Source organism: Peromyscus californicus, unplaced genomic scaffold (genome assembly GCF_007827085.1).
Source record: "Peromyscus californicus insignis strain IS unplaced genomic scaffold, ASM782708v3 Scaffold_2__1_contigs__length_46816999, whole genome shotgun sequence".
NCBI lineage: Eukaryota > Metazoa > Chordata > Mammalia > Rodentia > Cricetidae > Peromyscus > Peromyscus californicus.
In genome coordinates this window covers 11,154,142-11,168,894 of record NW_026294540.1, presented here as the reverse complement: position 1 = coordinate 11,168,894, position 14,753 = coordinate 11,154,142, and the positions used below count along the sequence as shown (strand labels likewise).

Genomic DNA, 14,753 nt, shown 5'->3' with positions numbered 1-14,753 from the left:
TCACACTCACCCACCTACACACACTCGTGCACATGCACACCCCCCACAGCACATACACACATATACACACACAGCCACGCTCACACACCGTGTCACACAGTCACATACTCACACACACTCACACCCCTGAGAGCAGTGTGAGTGTTCCAGGTGTTCCTTCCACACCTTCATTAGTATCTGACGGTACCGACACCTTGACTTCCAGGCACAGGATCCGGCTTCCTGACGGTCTTGTCTTCTCTCACAGTGCGAGAAGTGGGTGACTTCCCTGTCTCAGCAGTTGTTGTATGCCCTGGAGCTGCTCACTGTGTACGCCTGGGAACAGAGCTGCCAAGGTGAAAACTTCGACATAGCAGAAGGTGTCAGGACCGTGCTGGAACTCATCAGGCAGTCGTCACAGCTGTGTGTCTACTGGATAGACAACTACAACTTTGAGGATGAGACGGTCCGCAACACCCTTCTATGCCAGCTCAGGTCCCAAAGGTACCCAGCTTCCAGATCTCTCCAGCTGTACGTCAGAGCCCCCACTGAAAGCGAGTTCTGAGCCCTTGCTGTTTGCGGACAGCGGGAGTTGGGGGGAGAAAAGGAGTGTCTATCTGCAAAGGAGATTCAGTCCATGGTCAGACTTTGTCCCCCAAAGCCTGGAGGAAGGGGCTGGGGGGAGGGGAAGGAGTTCACAGCGAGCAACAGTGAGATCTAATTTCTCTGAGAAGAAGAGGATGAGGAGTTAGTGTGGCTGGGTACCACAGAGCCCTCATCAGCCTCCCCCTTCTGTGAGTGTGCGCATACACATGCGTGTGTACAGATGCAATGTGCAGGCCAGAATGAGACATCAGGTGTCTCATTCTCTGCTTTGACTTTTAAAGATTTATTTTATGTGTGTAGATGTTTTCCCATGTGTATGTCTGTGAACCACATGGATGCAATGCCTTTGAAGGCCAGGAGAGGGTGTCAGACCTGGGACTATAGTTACAGGTGGCTGTGAGCCACTATGTGGGCACTGGGACTTGAACTCAGGTCCTCTGCAAGAGCAGCCAGTGATCTTAACCTCTGAGGGGTCTCTTCAGCCCTTCTGCCTTATTTTTTGAGTTGGGGTCTCTCACTAATGTTCACCAGTAGACTAGACTGGCTGGCCAGTGAGCCCCAGGACCCAGCCTCTGTCTCCTCAGGACTGGGGTTACAGACACATCAGCATCTGGTTTTTCTATGAGTCTTGGGGGTGCCCAACTCAGGGCCTGTTTGTGAGGCAGGCACTGACCCATTCCCCAGCCCGACTTCTTTTTTATTAAAATTTGTGTGTCTGTGTGAGTGCAGACGTGCACACGCATCTGTGTGGGTGTGCATCTCTTTGCACATAGAGGCCAGAAGAGGAGACAGGTGTCTCCCATCTATTCCTCTGAGGCAGGGTCTCTCTTCTCCAATCTGGGCTCCAGATTTCTCAACTAGGCTAGAAGCTAGCAAGCCCCAGAGATCCTGCCATCTCTACCTATTTCAGAGCTGGGGTTGAAGTCCTGTTCAGGACACCCATGTTGTTACATGGGTCCTGAACTCTGGTCCTTAAGACTAAGCACTCTTAGTCACTATGCTATCTTCCCATGTTCTGCTTTTTGGGGGAAGGCAGGAAGACAGGGTCTTACTGTAAGGCCCTGACTGGCCTAGAACTCACTATGTAGACTAGGCTGGACTTGAACTCAGAGTTCCTCCTGCGTCTGCCTCCCAATATTGAGATTAAAGATGTATGTTACTAAGCCCAGCCCTGATTTCTTTTAATCTGATAAAATTCTTAGACCAGTCATCTTGGATCCAACTGATCCAACCAATAACGTGGGCAAAGACGATGGGTCCTGGAAGATGCTGACAGAGGCGGCTCAGGCCTGGCTGTACTCTCCCAGCCTGAATAATGTGTCACCTGCACCACATTGGAATGTTCTGGTAAGAGAGTTTCCACTCTGGAGGGAGTGTCCTCCTGACCCAGATCTCAGAGTGTGTGTCTTGGCTGCCTATGCCCAACTACTGTAACATGGTCACTCACTCGGTGTGGCTTAAAGCAACAGAAACTTATTTCCCCACTGTTCTGGATGCTGGAGGTTCAAAGACCAGGGATGGGGGAGGGGTGGGCTCTCCCAGGGACAGCACTGATACCTGGCTTGGTTTGTGACATCATCACCCTGGCTTTCCCTTCACTGTCGTATGTCAACCCTGTCTTTGTGCTTTTTTTTCCCTTGATGTGGTTCTGTCTGGGGACTACATCAAAGACCCCAGAAGGCTATAATATTACCTAAGTAAACAGGAAATGTATTGTAAGCAACTTCTAGGGGGAACCAAGATCAGCTGGACTGCAGAACTAAGCTCCCCTTCCTGTCCCCAGGCGGCTGTGCCGCTCTCTGCCAACGCTCTCCAGGAAACGAGTACCCTAAATTTAGAATCTTATCCTTACAGCAGTGGGCAATCCAAACGCGGACTCATGGAGCTGGAACTCGAGGGCTCATTCCCTTTTCAAGCTTCTTGAGGCTGCCCATGTGTCCTGGCTCCTTCATCCATCTTCAGAGCCATTGCCCCAACACCCTCCAGCGCCCTCCTCTCTGCTCCTGAGCTCACATCTCCTTGTTCAAGGTTGACCCTCGCACCTGCCTCTTGGAAGGTCCTTAGGGATCTTCTCATGCTGGCCCAGGGTACCTCCCATGTCTGCAAACCCACAAACCTCTCAGAAGGATCCAGATCTCTCCCAAGTAACCCATGAGCAACGAGGAGAGTTTCTGCTCAGCAAGGGGTGGGTAGGTAGGTACTGCCTGGCATCTCAAAAACATTCTTAGGGTATATCTGTGCAAGACAGGAAGGTCGCTGACAGGAAGGTCTCTGCCCACAGTTGGGAGCAGGTTGGCAGAAGGACAGAGGTGAGTTTTGTGGTGACTTCTGGGCAGAGCCCACCAAAGTTCTCTCCTCTCCAGCCCACATCACTCTTCATCACCCCAAGCCACTTACTGAACAAGTTCATTGAAGACTTCCTCCAGCCCAGTGAAAAGTTCTTGAAGCAGATCAAAGAAGCTGTTCACATCATCTGTAAATTCCTTAAAGAAGATTGCTTCCAGGACCAAAGCACCAAAGTTCTGAAGACCGTCAAGGTGAGTGCTGGCCCTTCGATGATTCCAGCTCTTGGGAGCCAGGGAGACACGGAGGAGGGGAGACATCTTCCCTCACCTTCTCTTTCCTCCCTAGGGAGGATCGACTGCCAAAGGCACGGCTCTGAAGTCTGGATCAGATGCCGACATCGTCGTGTTCCTCACCTCACTGAAGAGCTACGACTTCCAACAAAACAAGCGCTCGATGTTAATCCAGGAGATCCAGAGGCAATTAAAAGCTTTCCAGAAGACCCAAGAGCTGGAGGTGGAGTTTAAACCTTCAAAGTGGGAGTTCCCCAGGGTGCTGAGCTTTACTTTGAAATCCAGGAGTCTCAACGAAAGTGTCGACTTTGATGTCCTGCCCGCCTATGATGCACTAGGTAAGAGGCCCCAGACCCTAGTTGAGGAAAAATGGGGGGGGGCTGGGTAATGGGCTGTAATTGTCTCCCAGTTCTAGCCCAGGCCCCCAGACACCTACATGCAATTCCATTCTCGTGTAAACACCCCAGGCAGCCAACAGGAGCTGTCAGTTCTGTTCTCCATGGTGTGTCAAGGACAGCACGGATGGTTATATACATATCACAGATAACATCCCTTCATTTTCTCTGTGGAGGAGGGAATTAAAGAACAGAATGTGGGGGGGGGGGTTCGGGCTTTGTGAGATAAGAGACAGGAAAAGAAAACTCCTCCTCAGAAATCCCATTTACAGGTGAGAGATACAGAAATACAGATGAAAGAAAAGCCTCGAAGTAGGCTGAGGAGATGGCTCCATGATAAGAGTGTTTGCCATTCAGTCATGGGGACCTGAGTTTTATCCCCAGCACCTGGGTAAAAGGCCAGGCTCTACTGCAGGCATACCTGTCACCCCAGTGCTGCCTGGAGGGGGGTTGGGGTGGAAAGAGTGATGGTCTAGCTGAATCAGATAGGTTCAGTGGGAGACCCTGTCATGACAGAATAAGGTGAAGAATGATACAGCAAGACACCCAGCTTCCTCCTCTGGCTTCTCCTGGGTGGACACATCCAGGCACATGTGCCCACATTCACACAGCAACTCAGAGGAAGCAAGGGTTTGTTTGGCTTATACTTCCAGATCTCAGTCCATCACGGAGGGAAGTCAGGGCAGAAACTCAAGGTAGGAACTTGAGGCAGAAACCATGGGGGGAATGCTGCTTGCTGCCTCACTGATAAGCTTATGCTTAGCTAGCTTTCTTATTCAGCCCAGGACCACATGCCAAGGAAATGGTGCCACTCACAGTGGGCTGGCCCTCCTGAATCAATAACAACTTCCCAGATTGACTCTAGGCTGTTTCATGCTCTCTCTCTCTCTCTCTCTCTCTCTCTCTCTCTCTCTCTCTCTCACACACACACACACACACACACACACACACACACACACACACACACACACACTTATGCACATACAGAGGCCAACTTACTACGTGTGTGTGTGTGTGTGTGTGTGTGTGTGTATGTGTGTGTGTCCTATATTAGAATTATGAAGATTCTAGTATCTTCCACCTGAGTAGTTCTTGGGGACCAGGTGTAATCAGGGATAAAACATTTGCTTAGCATCTGCAAGGCTCTTCATTCAATTTACCACCACAAGGTAATTATTTGGGACTGGGGCTGGAGCTCAGTCAGTGACAGAGCACTTGCCTAGCATGCTCAGGACCCTGGGTTTGACACCCACACACACACATACACATTGCAAACAAAACCAGCTGCTTTGATTTCTCTCAGAAAAAGAGACAGGAGTATATGGAATGGGGTTCAGGCCACTTTTGTTCGTCTGTTTGCTTTTGAAAGGGCAGCTGTTCTAGTTTGTCTTTTGTTGATGTGATAAAACACTGACCAAGCTGGGCGGTGGTGGCGCACACCTTTAATGCCAGCACTTGGGAGGCAGAGGCAGGTGGAAATCTGTGAGTTCGAGGCCAGCCTGGTCTACAGAGTGAGTTCCAGGAAAGGTGCAAAGCTACACAGAGAAACCCTGTCTCGAAAAACCGAGAGAGAGAGAGAGAGAGAGAGAGAGAGAGAGAGAGAGAGAGAGAGAGAGAGAGAGAGAGAGAGACTAAAGATACCTCAGTGACAGCAGTGTGCAAGCCTGAGCTCAAAACTGACAGGGGGGTCTTTCTCCAACAGTGAGAAACATCTAGACCTATGTTCTGAATCCACCGAGAGCTTGAAATGTGGCTAGAGCCACCAAAGAGCTGAATTTTCATCTTATTTCCTTTCAATTACCTCAAATATAATCAGCTACAGTGGCTAGTGATTGCCCTAGTGGACACCACAGGTGTGTGCGTGTGTGTGTGTTACTGTAAAAACCACCTGTGCCCGCCAGACCACGAGGTCACTACTGTCTGCATCTTGAATACCCATCAGTAATTCAAATATGTATCCATGGTTCAAAGGAAACTCCCTGCAGAATGAAACTACATTTGTCAAAAACATAGAATGGGTTCATTGGCTAAGGGAGACTTTCTGCTCTCTCAGAGGACCCAAGTTTGGTCCCCAGCACTAGAGTCTGGTGGCTCACACCCTGTAACTCCAGCTCCAGGAGACGTGGTTCCCTCTTCTGGCCCCCCACAGTCACTCGCACTTACATGTGTGAGCCACACACACACACAAATAAAAATAAAGTTTTTGAGACAGGCGGTGGTGGCGCACACCTTTAATCCCAGCACTCAGGAGGCAGAGGCAAGCAGATCTCTGTGAGCTCGAGGCCAGCCTGGTGTACAAAGCAAGATCCAGGACAGCCAGGGCCATCATACAGAAAAATCCTGTCACGAAAAACCAAATAAATGAGTAAATAATAAAGTTTTTGAAAAAAAAAAAACAAACACAGTTTTGAGGTCTGTGGATATAGATTCATTGGTAGAGAGTTTGCCAAACATGCCCAAGACATGGGTTCAGTCCCCTGCACTGCAAAAACTAGACATGGTGGTATACATCTGTAATCTCAGCACTTGGAAGGTGGAGGCAAGGGGATCAGAAATTCAAGATCATCTTTGGCTACATAGTAAGTTCAATGCCAACCTGGGCTACATGAAATCCTGTCTCAAAAACAATTTTTTTTTTTTTTTTTTGGTTTTTCGAGACAGGGTTTCTCTGTGTAGCTTTGCGCCTTTCCTGGATCTCGCGCTGTAGACCAGGCTGACCTCGAACTCACAGAGATCCGCCTGCCTCTGCCTCCCGAGTGCTGGGATTAAAGGCGTGCGCCACCACCTCCCGGCGTCAATTTTTTTTTTTTTTTTTTACTCTGTTGCTTATCATACACATTAGGATCTAATGGACATTTTGCTCCCATGTTAGGTCAACTGCATTCTGGCTTCACCCCCAGGCCCCAAGTCTACGAGGAGCTCATTGTGTGGTGTAGATCATCGGACCTCAGAGGAGGAGAGTTTTCGCCCTGTTTTACAGAGCTACAGCGCGATTTCATTGAACCCCGGCCCACCAAACTGAAGAGTCTGATTCGCCTGATCAAGCACTGGTACAAACAGGTCAGCCAGTCCCTGCTCTGGTCAGTGTGGTGGTTGTTTTTACCAGCAAGCTAGGACACGGGCTTTGCCACATGTCCTGAACACCCAAATCCTCCCGTGCTAGGTGCTGGGACTCTTGAGGGAAGCTGTTGCTCACTAAGCCATGGGTCTTGTGACTGCATTCCGACTGATATTTGGGTCAGGCCTAGAGAGCCTCCTAACTTCAGAGCTAAGGGCGGGCTTGCTCTCCCGCTGGCCAAAGAATTCAGCGGCAGCCAAGTGGAGAACTTCTCGGGAGCGAGAAGCGTGGATGGAAGTGAAGGTGGTGTGCCACAGGTTGCCAGTCCAGCTGTGTGGACACCATAGTGTCTCTCAGAAGGCAAGATGGAAGCTGTGGCTGAGACTGGAGTCATCATGGGTAGCTGATGCCTAGGGGGCTAGGGAGCTATGGTTTGGTTTTCAGCAAGTCATGTGACTCCCTCAACCACCCCCCTCCCCCGGCTTAGGTCAGTCTTCCTCTGAGATGGCAATCCATGGTACAGGGTCCATAACTATCATACAGAGGGTCCTATCAGCCAGTGGTTATGTTGTGGTCCAAACAGAAGACGCTGGGTGTGCCACTCTGCCTGCTGCTGAGTCTAGCAAGCCTACGTAGGACTCAGGAGCTCCCTCTTACAAGTTCTATTTCATAACCCCTGTCGCCCTGCTATGTGACCCAAGCAGTCCATGAGACACACTGGGTCCCTCTGCCTCACCAAGGAAGGGTACCTGACGTCTCCACTCTCCCCATCAGTGTGAAAGGAAAAAGAAGTCCAAAGCATCCCTGCCCCCAAAGTATGCCCTGGAGCTTCTCACCGTGTATGCCTGGGAGCAAGGCAGTGGCATGGACAAGTTCGACATTGCCGAAGGCTTCCGGACCGTCCTGGACCTGGTCATCAAATACCAGCAGCTCTGCATCTTCTGGACAGTCAACTACAACTTCGAAGATGAGCCGATGAGGTCATTCCTACTGACCCAGATCCGGAAAAAAGAGGTGCCTGTGCCCCGACCCCCGACCTGTTCTGAATTAACCCAGTTCCCTTCTGGGCTATTTCTTCCATGACCTGGATTCTTCTCCCCAGGGTCTTGTTCATTCCCAGTGTGAGACTGAGGGAGAAGCTGCCAGATGAGGGACACTCCAGCGAGAAAAACCTAACTTCGGGAGTGGGAGGGGCTTGCCAACCAGGAGAGATGCAGACGCAGGGGCAGGCAGGGGGTGCCCACACAGCTTTCATTCTCCTGTTGCGTGGAAATGTGTGTGTGCTAGCCCGTCTGAGAGGGGTCTGAGTTGGCAGGATATCCCTGAGAAACAGCATGGCCATTCCCAGGCCCATGTGTGCACACCACAGCAAGTCAGAGGTCAACTTTCAGGAGTCAGTTCTCTCCTCCCACCACGTGGGCCCAAGAGGATCGAACTCAGGTCATCAGACTTGGCAGCAAGCTCCTTTTACCCTTTATCCAGCCCCTACTATTAACATCTTGTCAGATCTGGTTTTCTCTTTCAGAACTAAAAGAATACTAAGGAAGCCAGACAGGGCGGGACTTGCCACAGTTCCAGCCCTTTTGAGGCTGAAAGCTGGGAGATATTTTATTTTACTTTATTTTTAGGTTTTTTGAGACAGGGTCCCTCTACATAGCCTGTAGTACTGACTATGTAGACCAGGCCGGTCTCAAACTCACAGAGATCCACCTACCTCTGCTTCCCGGGTGTCTGGATTAAAGGCATGCGCCACCACCGCCCAGCCAGGAGGATCTTAAAGCTATCTTAGAGGATAGCCTTGTCTACATAACAAGACCTTGAATTAGAGGATAGCCTTATCTACATTGCAAGATCTTGTCTAAAAAAAATTATTTAAATAAGGGGTGGTCCTCAGATTGTACCCTCAATACCATGAGCAGGAAAAAAAAGACGGTGAGGGGGGGAAGGGAAAGAAAATGAAAGAGCAAAAGGAAGAACAGGAGCATTAAAAGCAGGTACTGTGGGCACACACACACCCAGCCCCCCCCCCCCCCCCATGCTGACCTACTTAGCAACGCTGTTCTGTGTGGCACCTTGTAGTTGGGTGAAGAGGCTCTTGAAAGAGGTCATCACTACAGTTTACTGTGTGAGGTAAACAACAGCTTTCAGAAGGCTTTTGGTCTTCAAATACAGTAATTCTAGGAAGTTACTTGGACTCTTAAGTAGATTCAAATGGCTCGACCTAGGCTGCCGGGATACATTGTGTCATTGATGGAAACAGGGAAAGCCCCCAAGGCTGAGGCCAGAGGTCTTGAAAGCAAGCAGCCCTTTCTCGGCTTCTAACTCTCCTTTAGGCCTGTGATCCTGGATCCAGCCGATCCCACGGGTGACGTGGGAGGAGGTGACCGCTGGTGTTGGCATCTTCTAGCCGAAGAAGCGAGGGAGTGGCTGTCCTCACTGTGTTTCGAACTGCCAAAGAGTGACTCGGACCTGGAGCGAAGAATACAGCCATGGAAAGTACCAGTAAGACGGCCCTGAAGAAAGTGGGTGGCCCTGTCCCCAGTCCAATCCAAGGTCTTGCTGTAGTAATCTGGAATTACTGAGCCCGTCTCCACAAAAGAACTGAGAACTTGACTCCAGGAGTCCACTCATCTCCCTTGCCCCAGGCACCCAGAGACCCAGACACAGGTAACAGAGTGGGAACTGGGCTCTCCAGGAGGGATCTTATGGCAGTGCCAAAGCTAGCCAGCCTAGCCTGTCTTTTAACTAGGGAATGCTTTGCTCCCTATTGGTGCCTTCGTGTCAACACCACTCATGACCCCAATCGAAATACCTGTAGACACTGTCAACTGTCCCCTGGAAGTAGGGGCACCACTCTTTCTGACTCTTACCTTTCAGGACTATCCTCTTTAGTGGATTTTAGCACAAGTGGCCCCGAGCCCAGTGGGGTGCCTGCACACTGCAGCTTCCTCAAGCAGGAAGATGGGGAAAGAACAGATACCTGAGAGTTGGGATCCTGAGGCAGGGTGGAGTGGGGGGGACATAGGGAAATGGTTCAGCAGAGTTCAGTCCCCCCAGAACCCACATAAATGCAGCATGGGTTGTGGCAGCCCGCCTGTGATTCCAACCTTGGAAGGCTGAGTCAATGGAATGCCCAGAGCAAGCCGGCTAGCAAAGCTAACCATATCCGCTGGCTCTGGGTTTGATTGACAGAGCCTGCCTCAATAAATAAGGTGGAATAGTTGACAGAGGATGAGTCCTCACAGCATCCCGGGGACCTTATACATGTGCACACACGGACACACGTGCACAGAAATGACATATGCATGTACACATGCAGACATGCATGCACATTCATACAACACACACCCACACATGCAAACATGCAGACACACATGCATGCAATACAGAAAAACTAAAATAGAAAAGAGGGCATGTAGTAAGATTAGATCAAGAGCTTCACTGACGCATTCACACACTTTTAAAGACCTACCATTGTCACAGTTACCGCTTGTAACTTGGAAAGTGGCAAAGGGTAAAGTTGTGTCTTCCAAGGGTTAGAGCTCCCTCCTCCACCCCAGATACACTAGGCACAGCCCTCCAGCTCACCCTCCCACAGACAGGCACGCTTCTTCCTTCTGTCCCTCCTTGGCACTGCTGACATCTGGGGACAAGCCGAGAGGGCTGTGCTGTGCATCACGAGAGGCTGAACAGTGTCCGCAGACTCTTCTAGAGGTGTCCCAGTTGGAACCTGAGACACTGAGTTGCGTTTTTCTGGTGAGAGAAAATTGGTCCCAGGTGAGACCTGTACCTCAGGAGCGTGTCCCTGACTTCACCTGCCAGCCGGCATGAGCAAGACTGATACTATCTGTCAGTTTGTTGTTGTGTTTAAACAACTCTGGTCACAGTTCCCAAATATGTTGCCCGATTCTTTTCTGGACACAGGTTCTCACTGTGTAGCCCTGACTGACCTGGAACTCGATAGGTAGACCAGGCTAGCCTTGAACTCACAGAGATCTGCCTGCCTCTGGTAGGATTAAAGGTGTTCGCCATCACACCCTTCTTTAAGCCCCCACCCCACCTCTTTTTCTCTCCTCAGGTAGTGCAGACCCCAGGAAGCTGCGGAGCTCAGATGTACCCCCACTCTGGGTTGAGTGTAGTCAAGTTGGAATCCAGCTCTGGGATGAAAATGTCAAATGAAGCCTCCAGAGTCGTCTGGCAATTGATTTAAGGACTCAGTCCATGTTACAAAAGGGAGCGGGGTCCAGTCCTCCCTGCCTGGCCCCCATTTTTTTTTCTCTCTCTCTCTGTCTCTCTCTCTCTCTCTCTCTCTCTCTCTCTCTCTCTCTCTCTCTCTCTCTCCCTCTCTCTCCCTCTCTCTCCCTCTCTCTCCCTCTCTCTCCCTCTCTCTCCCTCCCTCTCCCTCCCTCTCCCTCCCTCTCCCTCCCTCTCCCTCCCTCTCCCTCCCTCTCCCTCCCTCTCCCTCCCTCTCCCTCCCTCTCCCTCCCTCTCCCTCCCTCTCCCTCCCTCTCCCTCCCTCTCCCTCCCTCTCCCTCCCTCTCCCTCCCTCTCCCTCCCTCTCCCTCCCTCTCCCTCCCTCTCCCTCCCTCTCCCTCCCTCTCCCTCCCTCTCTCTCCTCTCTCTCTCTCTCTCTCTCTCTCTCTCTCTCTCTCTCTCTCCCCCCCCCCTCTCTTCCTCCCCACCCCCCCTGCACTCTCAGACAACTCTGCTTGAAATCAAGACTCCGGATCTGCTCCCCTCCCATCCCTGGGGTAAGCACTCAGGCATTACACTGGACTGCCCTTGGGACCCGGTAGAATACGCCATCACCTACAACCACTCCCTGCACGCATGCACTTGCTCGCAATTCAGGCATCACGCTGGCCTGCTCAGGGTCCTCAGCTACAGCCACTAAGAGCACTGCCTGTGTGCATGTGTTTGTTAGCATTCAGGCAGTTAAACTGGCCAGTTCAGGGTCCTACAGCCGTAGTCCCTGTGTGCACGTGCTACACACCCTCCACCTCCCACCCCCGCTTTAAAAGCAAGCTCCACCCGGCCCATTTCCCCTTACCTTTAACTCTTTTCTCCCAGAGGCAGACCTCTGTGCCCCCTTCTCTCCCTTCCCCTCCAATAAACCTTCAAGGTGAGTTCCGTTGTATGGTATTCCTTTTCGCCACCGCTAAACTACAACATTTGGTGCCTCGAGACTCGACAGGCTGCCTAGTAGTTCCTCCTGCCCACTGGCAGACTGAGGCACCACTGGGACCCTGGAACCAGTCAGGCTCACATTCCAACTACCATCCCTGGGCCCTCCATCCAACACCGGCATGATTGATGAGTTCCCTTCTCCCGGTTGGCTTAAACCCTTCCCTGGACCCATAGGAGTGACCGTTGACCATCCGGCACCTCTCTGGCATTCTTGGAGGCAGGAACCCCCAATCATAGCCTTCAAGGCTACAGTTGGCCCCCTTTGCCTACAATCACCCCTGGCCATGAGTGAGGCTTCATCTCTTGACCATGGTTTCTCATCTCTTGGCCCTGCCAGCCAACCCTGGTATCAGGCAACCATGTGTCTCTGGGGGCTCAGAGCCCCTTGGCCTCTGCCCTTTATGTGACTACTTACTGGAATGTTTGTGCCTCCTCAGTGCGATCCTCCCTGGATTTCTGGAACACTGGAAAGTCCAGGATTTTGAGTCTTTTTTTTTTTTTCTGCCTTATTCTTGAGAACTGCACCTAGCACCCGTAAGTTCAACCTCCTTCACCTCTGGGATGCCTTTTAGAAAACCTCAAACCTCTGCACTTAGCACTTGACTTAAGGGCTTCTAAACGTATTCTCCTTTGCAGTCAGATCTGGCCCCATTACCTCTTAGATAACCAACCAAAATGGCCGCCTACTGGCAACTTAGACCCCAGTATTATGCAGGGCCTTCCCAACTTCTGCCAGTGGTGGGTAAGTGGAAGGAGGTTCCCTATGTTCAAGCCTTCTCTTATCCAAACCCTCTCCCTGTTCTTCCTGTTCCACCATTCACATCCTCGTAGCAGTCTGTGCAGTCTAAACCAGAGGAACCCTCCACTACTCTGGACCCTGCTAACAAACACCCACTATTTCAACCTCAGTATCAGTTGCTCCTTCTGCCTCCTTTGCCTCTTCCTCCTCTCCAGTAACGGGCTGCCGTTCTAACCATCCGACTCTCACACCCACTTTTACTCCTCCTGTTACTCACTCTTGAGCAGCTATAGGACCCCCTCCATCTCTCTCTGCCCGTCCCAACCCAGCCACGGTTCTCCCTTTGCAAGAAGTTGCCAGGGTGGACGGACTGGTTAAGATGCATGCCCCCTTTTCATTAAGTGAACTCTCTCAGATAGGAAAAAAAAAACTGGGGTCTTTCTTAAACATCTAACTCTACCTCTTTCATTAAAAAATTCTAATATGGGGCTGGAGAGATGGCTCAGCGGTTAAGAGCACTGTCTGTTCTTCCAGAGGTCCTGAGTTCAATTCCCAGCAACCACATGGTGGCTCACAACCATCCGTAATGAGATCTGGTGCCCTCTTCTGGCCTGCAAGCATGCATGTAGGCAGAACACTGTATACATAATAAATACATACATACATACATATATTCTAATATACCATCCCATCATATAGTCTTACCTTCCATGATATAATTCTAGCTAACAACCTACTTCCTGAGGAACGCAGGCAAGTTTGGGAGCAGGCTAGAGCTCATGCAGAGGAAATTCTCCAAAGGACACAGCTGTGCTGCAGAAGCCCCCAACGCCCCCAATCAGGACCTCCTGATGGGACTATAATACCCCAGGGGGGCGGTCTAGCTAGAGATCAGTTTACAACCTGCCACCTGGCTAGTCTCCATAAGGCTACCCTCAAACTGGTTAACTATGAAAAACGCCAAGAAATTGTCCAGGACAAACAGGAAAGTCCATCTCAGTTCCTACAACACCTCACAAAGGCCCTCTTACAGTATACTAATCTAGACCCTGAAAACCCAGAGGGCAGACAACTCCTTATGACCTATTTATTTTCCCAGAGCTTCCCCAACATTAGGGCCAAGCTTAAGCATCTGGAGAGAAGGAGCCTAACCCCAACCCCTAACCCTTAGCACTGGCCTTTACAGTGTACCATGGGAGAGATTTAAAAAAAAAAAAAAAAGCCTGTAAACAAAAATACCAAATGCTACCCAAGGCCATCTAATCAGCTTTGGTGACTGTCCAGGCTCTCTTGCCCCCTGGGGCTCAAGGACCACCGGATCCCTGTTTCAAATGTGGTCAAGAGAGTCACTGGGCCCAGGCTTGTCCTAATCTCTGCAGGCTACCCAGGCCATGTACACGGTGCCATCAAGAGGGACATTGGGCTGCTGACTGCCCCCGCGCCCCTCATGGCATGGGGATATCAGACACAGACCACCCTCCAGCAAGCTTTTAGGCCTGGCCATGGATGACTGAAGGGATCCAAGTTCCCTTGGCCTGACCACTGTTGTCTCTGACAGGGAACCCCAAGGAGTCATAACAGTATCAGGGCAGTCCACCTCCTTCCTCCTGGACACTGGGGTCACTTACTTGGTCCTGATGGAGTTTTGGGGGCCCACCTCTCCTTCTCATCTCCCGATTGTCGGGGTAGGGGGACAGCCTTACCTACCTCACCAGACCCCACCACTCAATTGCATTTTCAGGGGTATTCCTCTCACCCATTCATTGATGATTGTGCCAACTTGTCCCATACCCTTATTGGGAAGGGATCTTTTAGCCAAAGTGGGAGCTTCAACCAAACACTGACCACTCCCCATCTCATTCTTGCATTGAAACCCTAGGGAAACTACTGCCCCATCCATCACACATACAGGAGGGCACATAGCCTCAGGTCATCTACACCTGGTACACAGATGGCAGTCCTTTTTTGCATGAGGGGACCCAAAAAAGCAAGCTGTGCCATAGTGTCAGATACTGAGGTGGTTGAGGCACAGCCTTTCCCTGCCCACACCACTAACCAACAGGCTGAACTAATAGCTCTCACTCATGCCTTCCAATTGGCACAAGGACAAACCCTAAACATTTACACAGACTCCAAATATTCTTTTCATATCCTCCTGGCCCACGCTGCCATCTGGAAAGAGTGCTGGCTACTTACAACAAAAGGAGGGTCCA

At 50.9% G+C, this 14,753-nt stretch overlaps 1 protein-coding gene across 3 annotated transcripts in view; it reads left to right on the top strand.

Annotated features, from left to right (window-relative positions):
• Oas3 (2'-5'-oligoadenylate synthetase 3) overlaps positions 1-10,884 on the top strand; it is a 39,476-nt gene extending 28,592 nt beyond the window's left edge. The window contains exons 4-11 of one of the 3 annotated variants that reach the window (XM_052755228.1): positions 248-483; positions 1,788-1,932; positions 2,949-3,122; positions 3,217-3,499; positions 6,429-6,616; positions 7,389-7,625; positions 8,946-9,116; positions 10,693-10,884. In XM_052755228.1, coding sequence (XP_052611188.1) covers positions 248-483; positions 1,788-1,932; positions 2,949-3,122; positions 3,217-3,499; positions 6,429-6,616; positions 7,389-7,625; positions 8,946-9,116; positions 10,693-10,824 — 1,566 coding nt within the window. In that variant the 3' untranslated portion in view covers positions 10,825-10,884. Of the gene's footprint in view, positions 1-247; positions 484-1,787; positions 1,933-2,948; positions 3,123-3,216; positions 3,500-6,428; positions 6,617-7,388; positions 8,623-8,945; positions 9,117-10,692 lie in introns of those variants that run through there. The other 2 variants (XM_052755226.1, XM_052755227.1) reach the window with 2 other exon arrangements.
• The last annotated feature ends 3,869 nt before the right edge of the window (positions 10,885-14,753 follow it).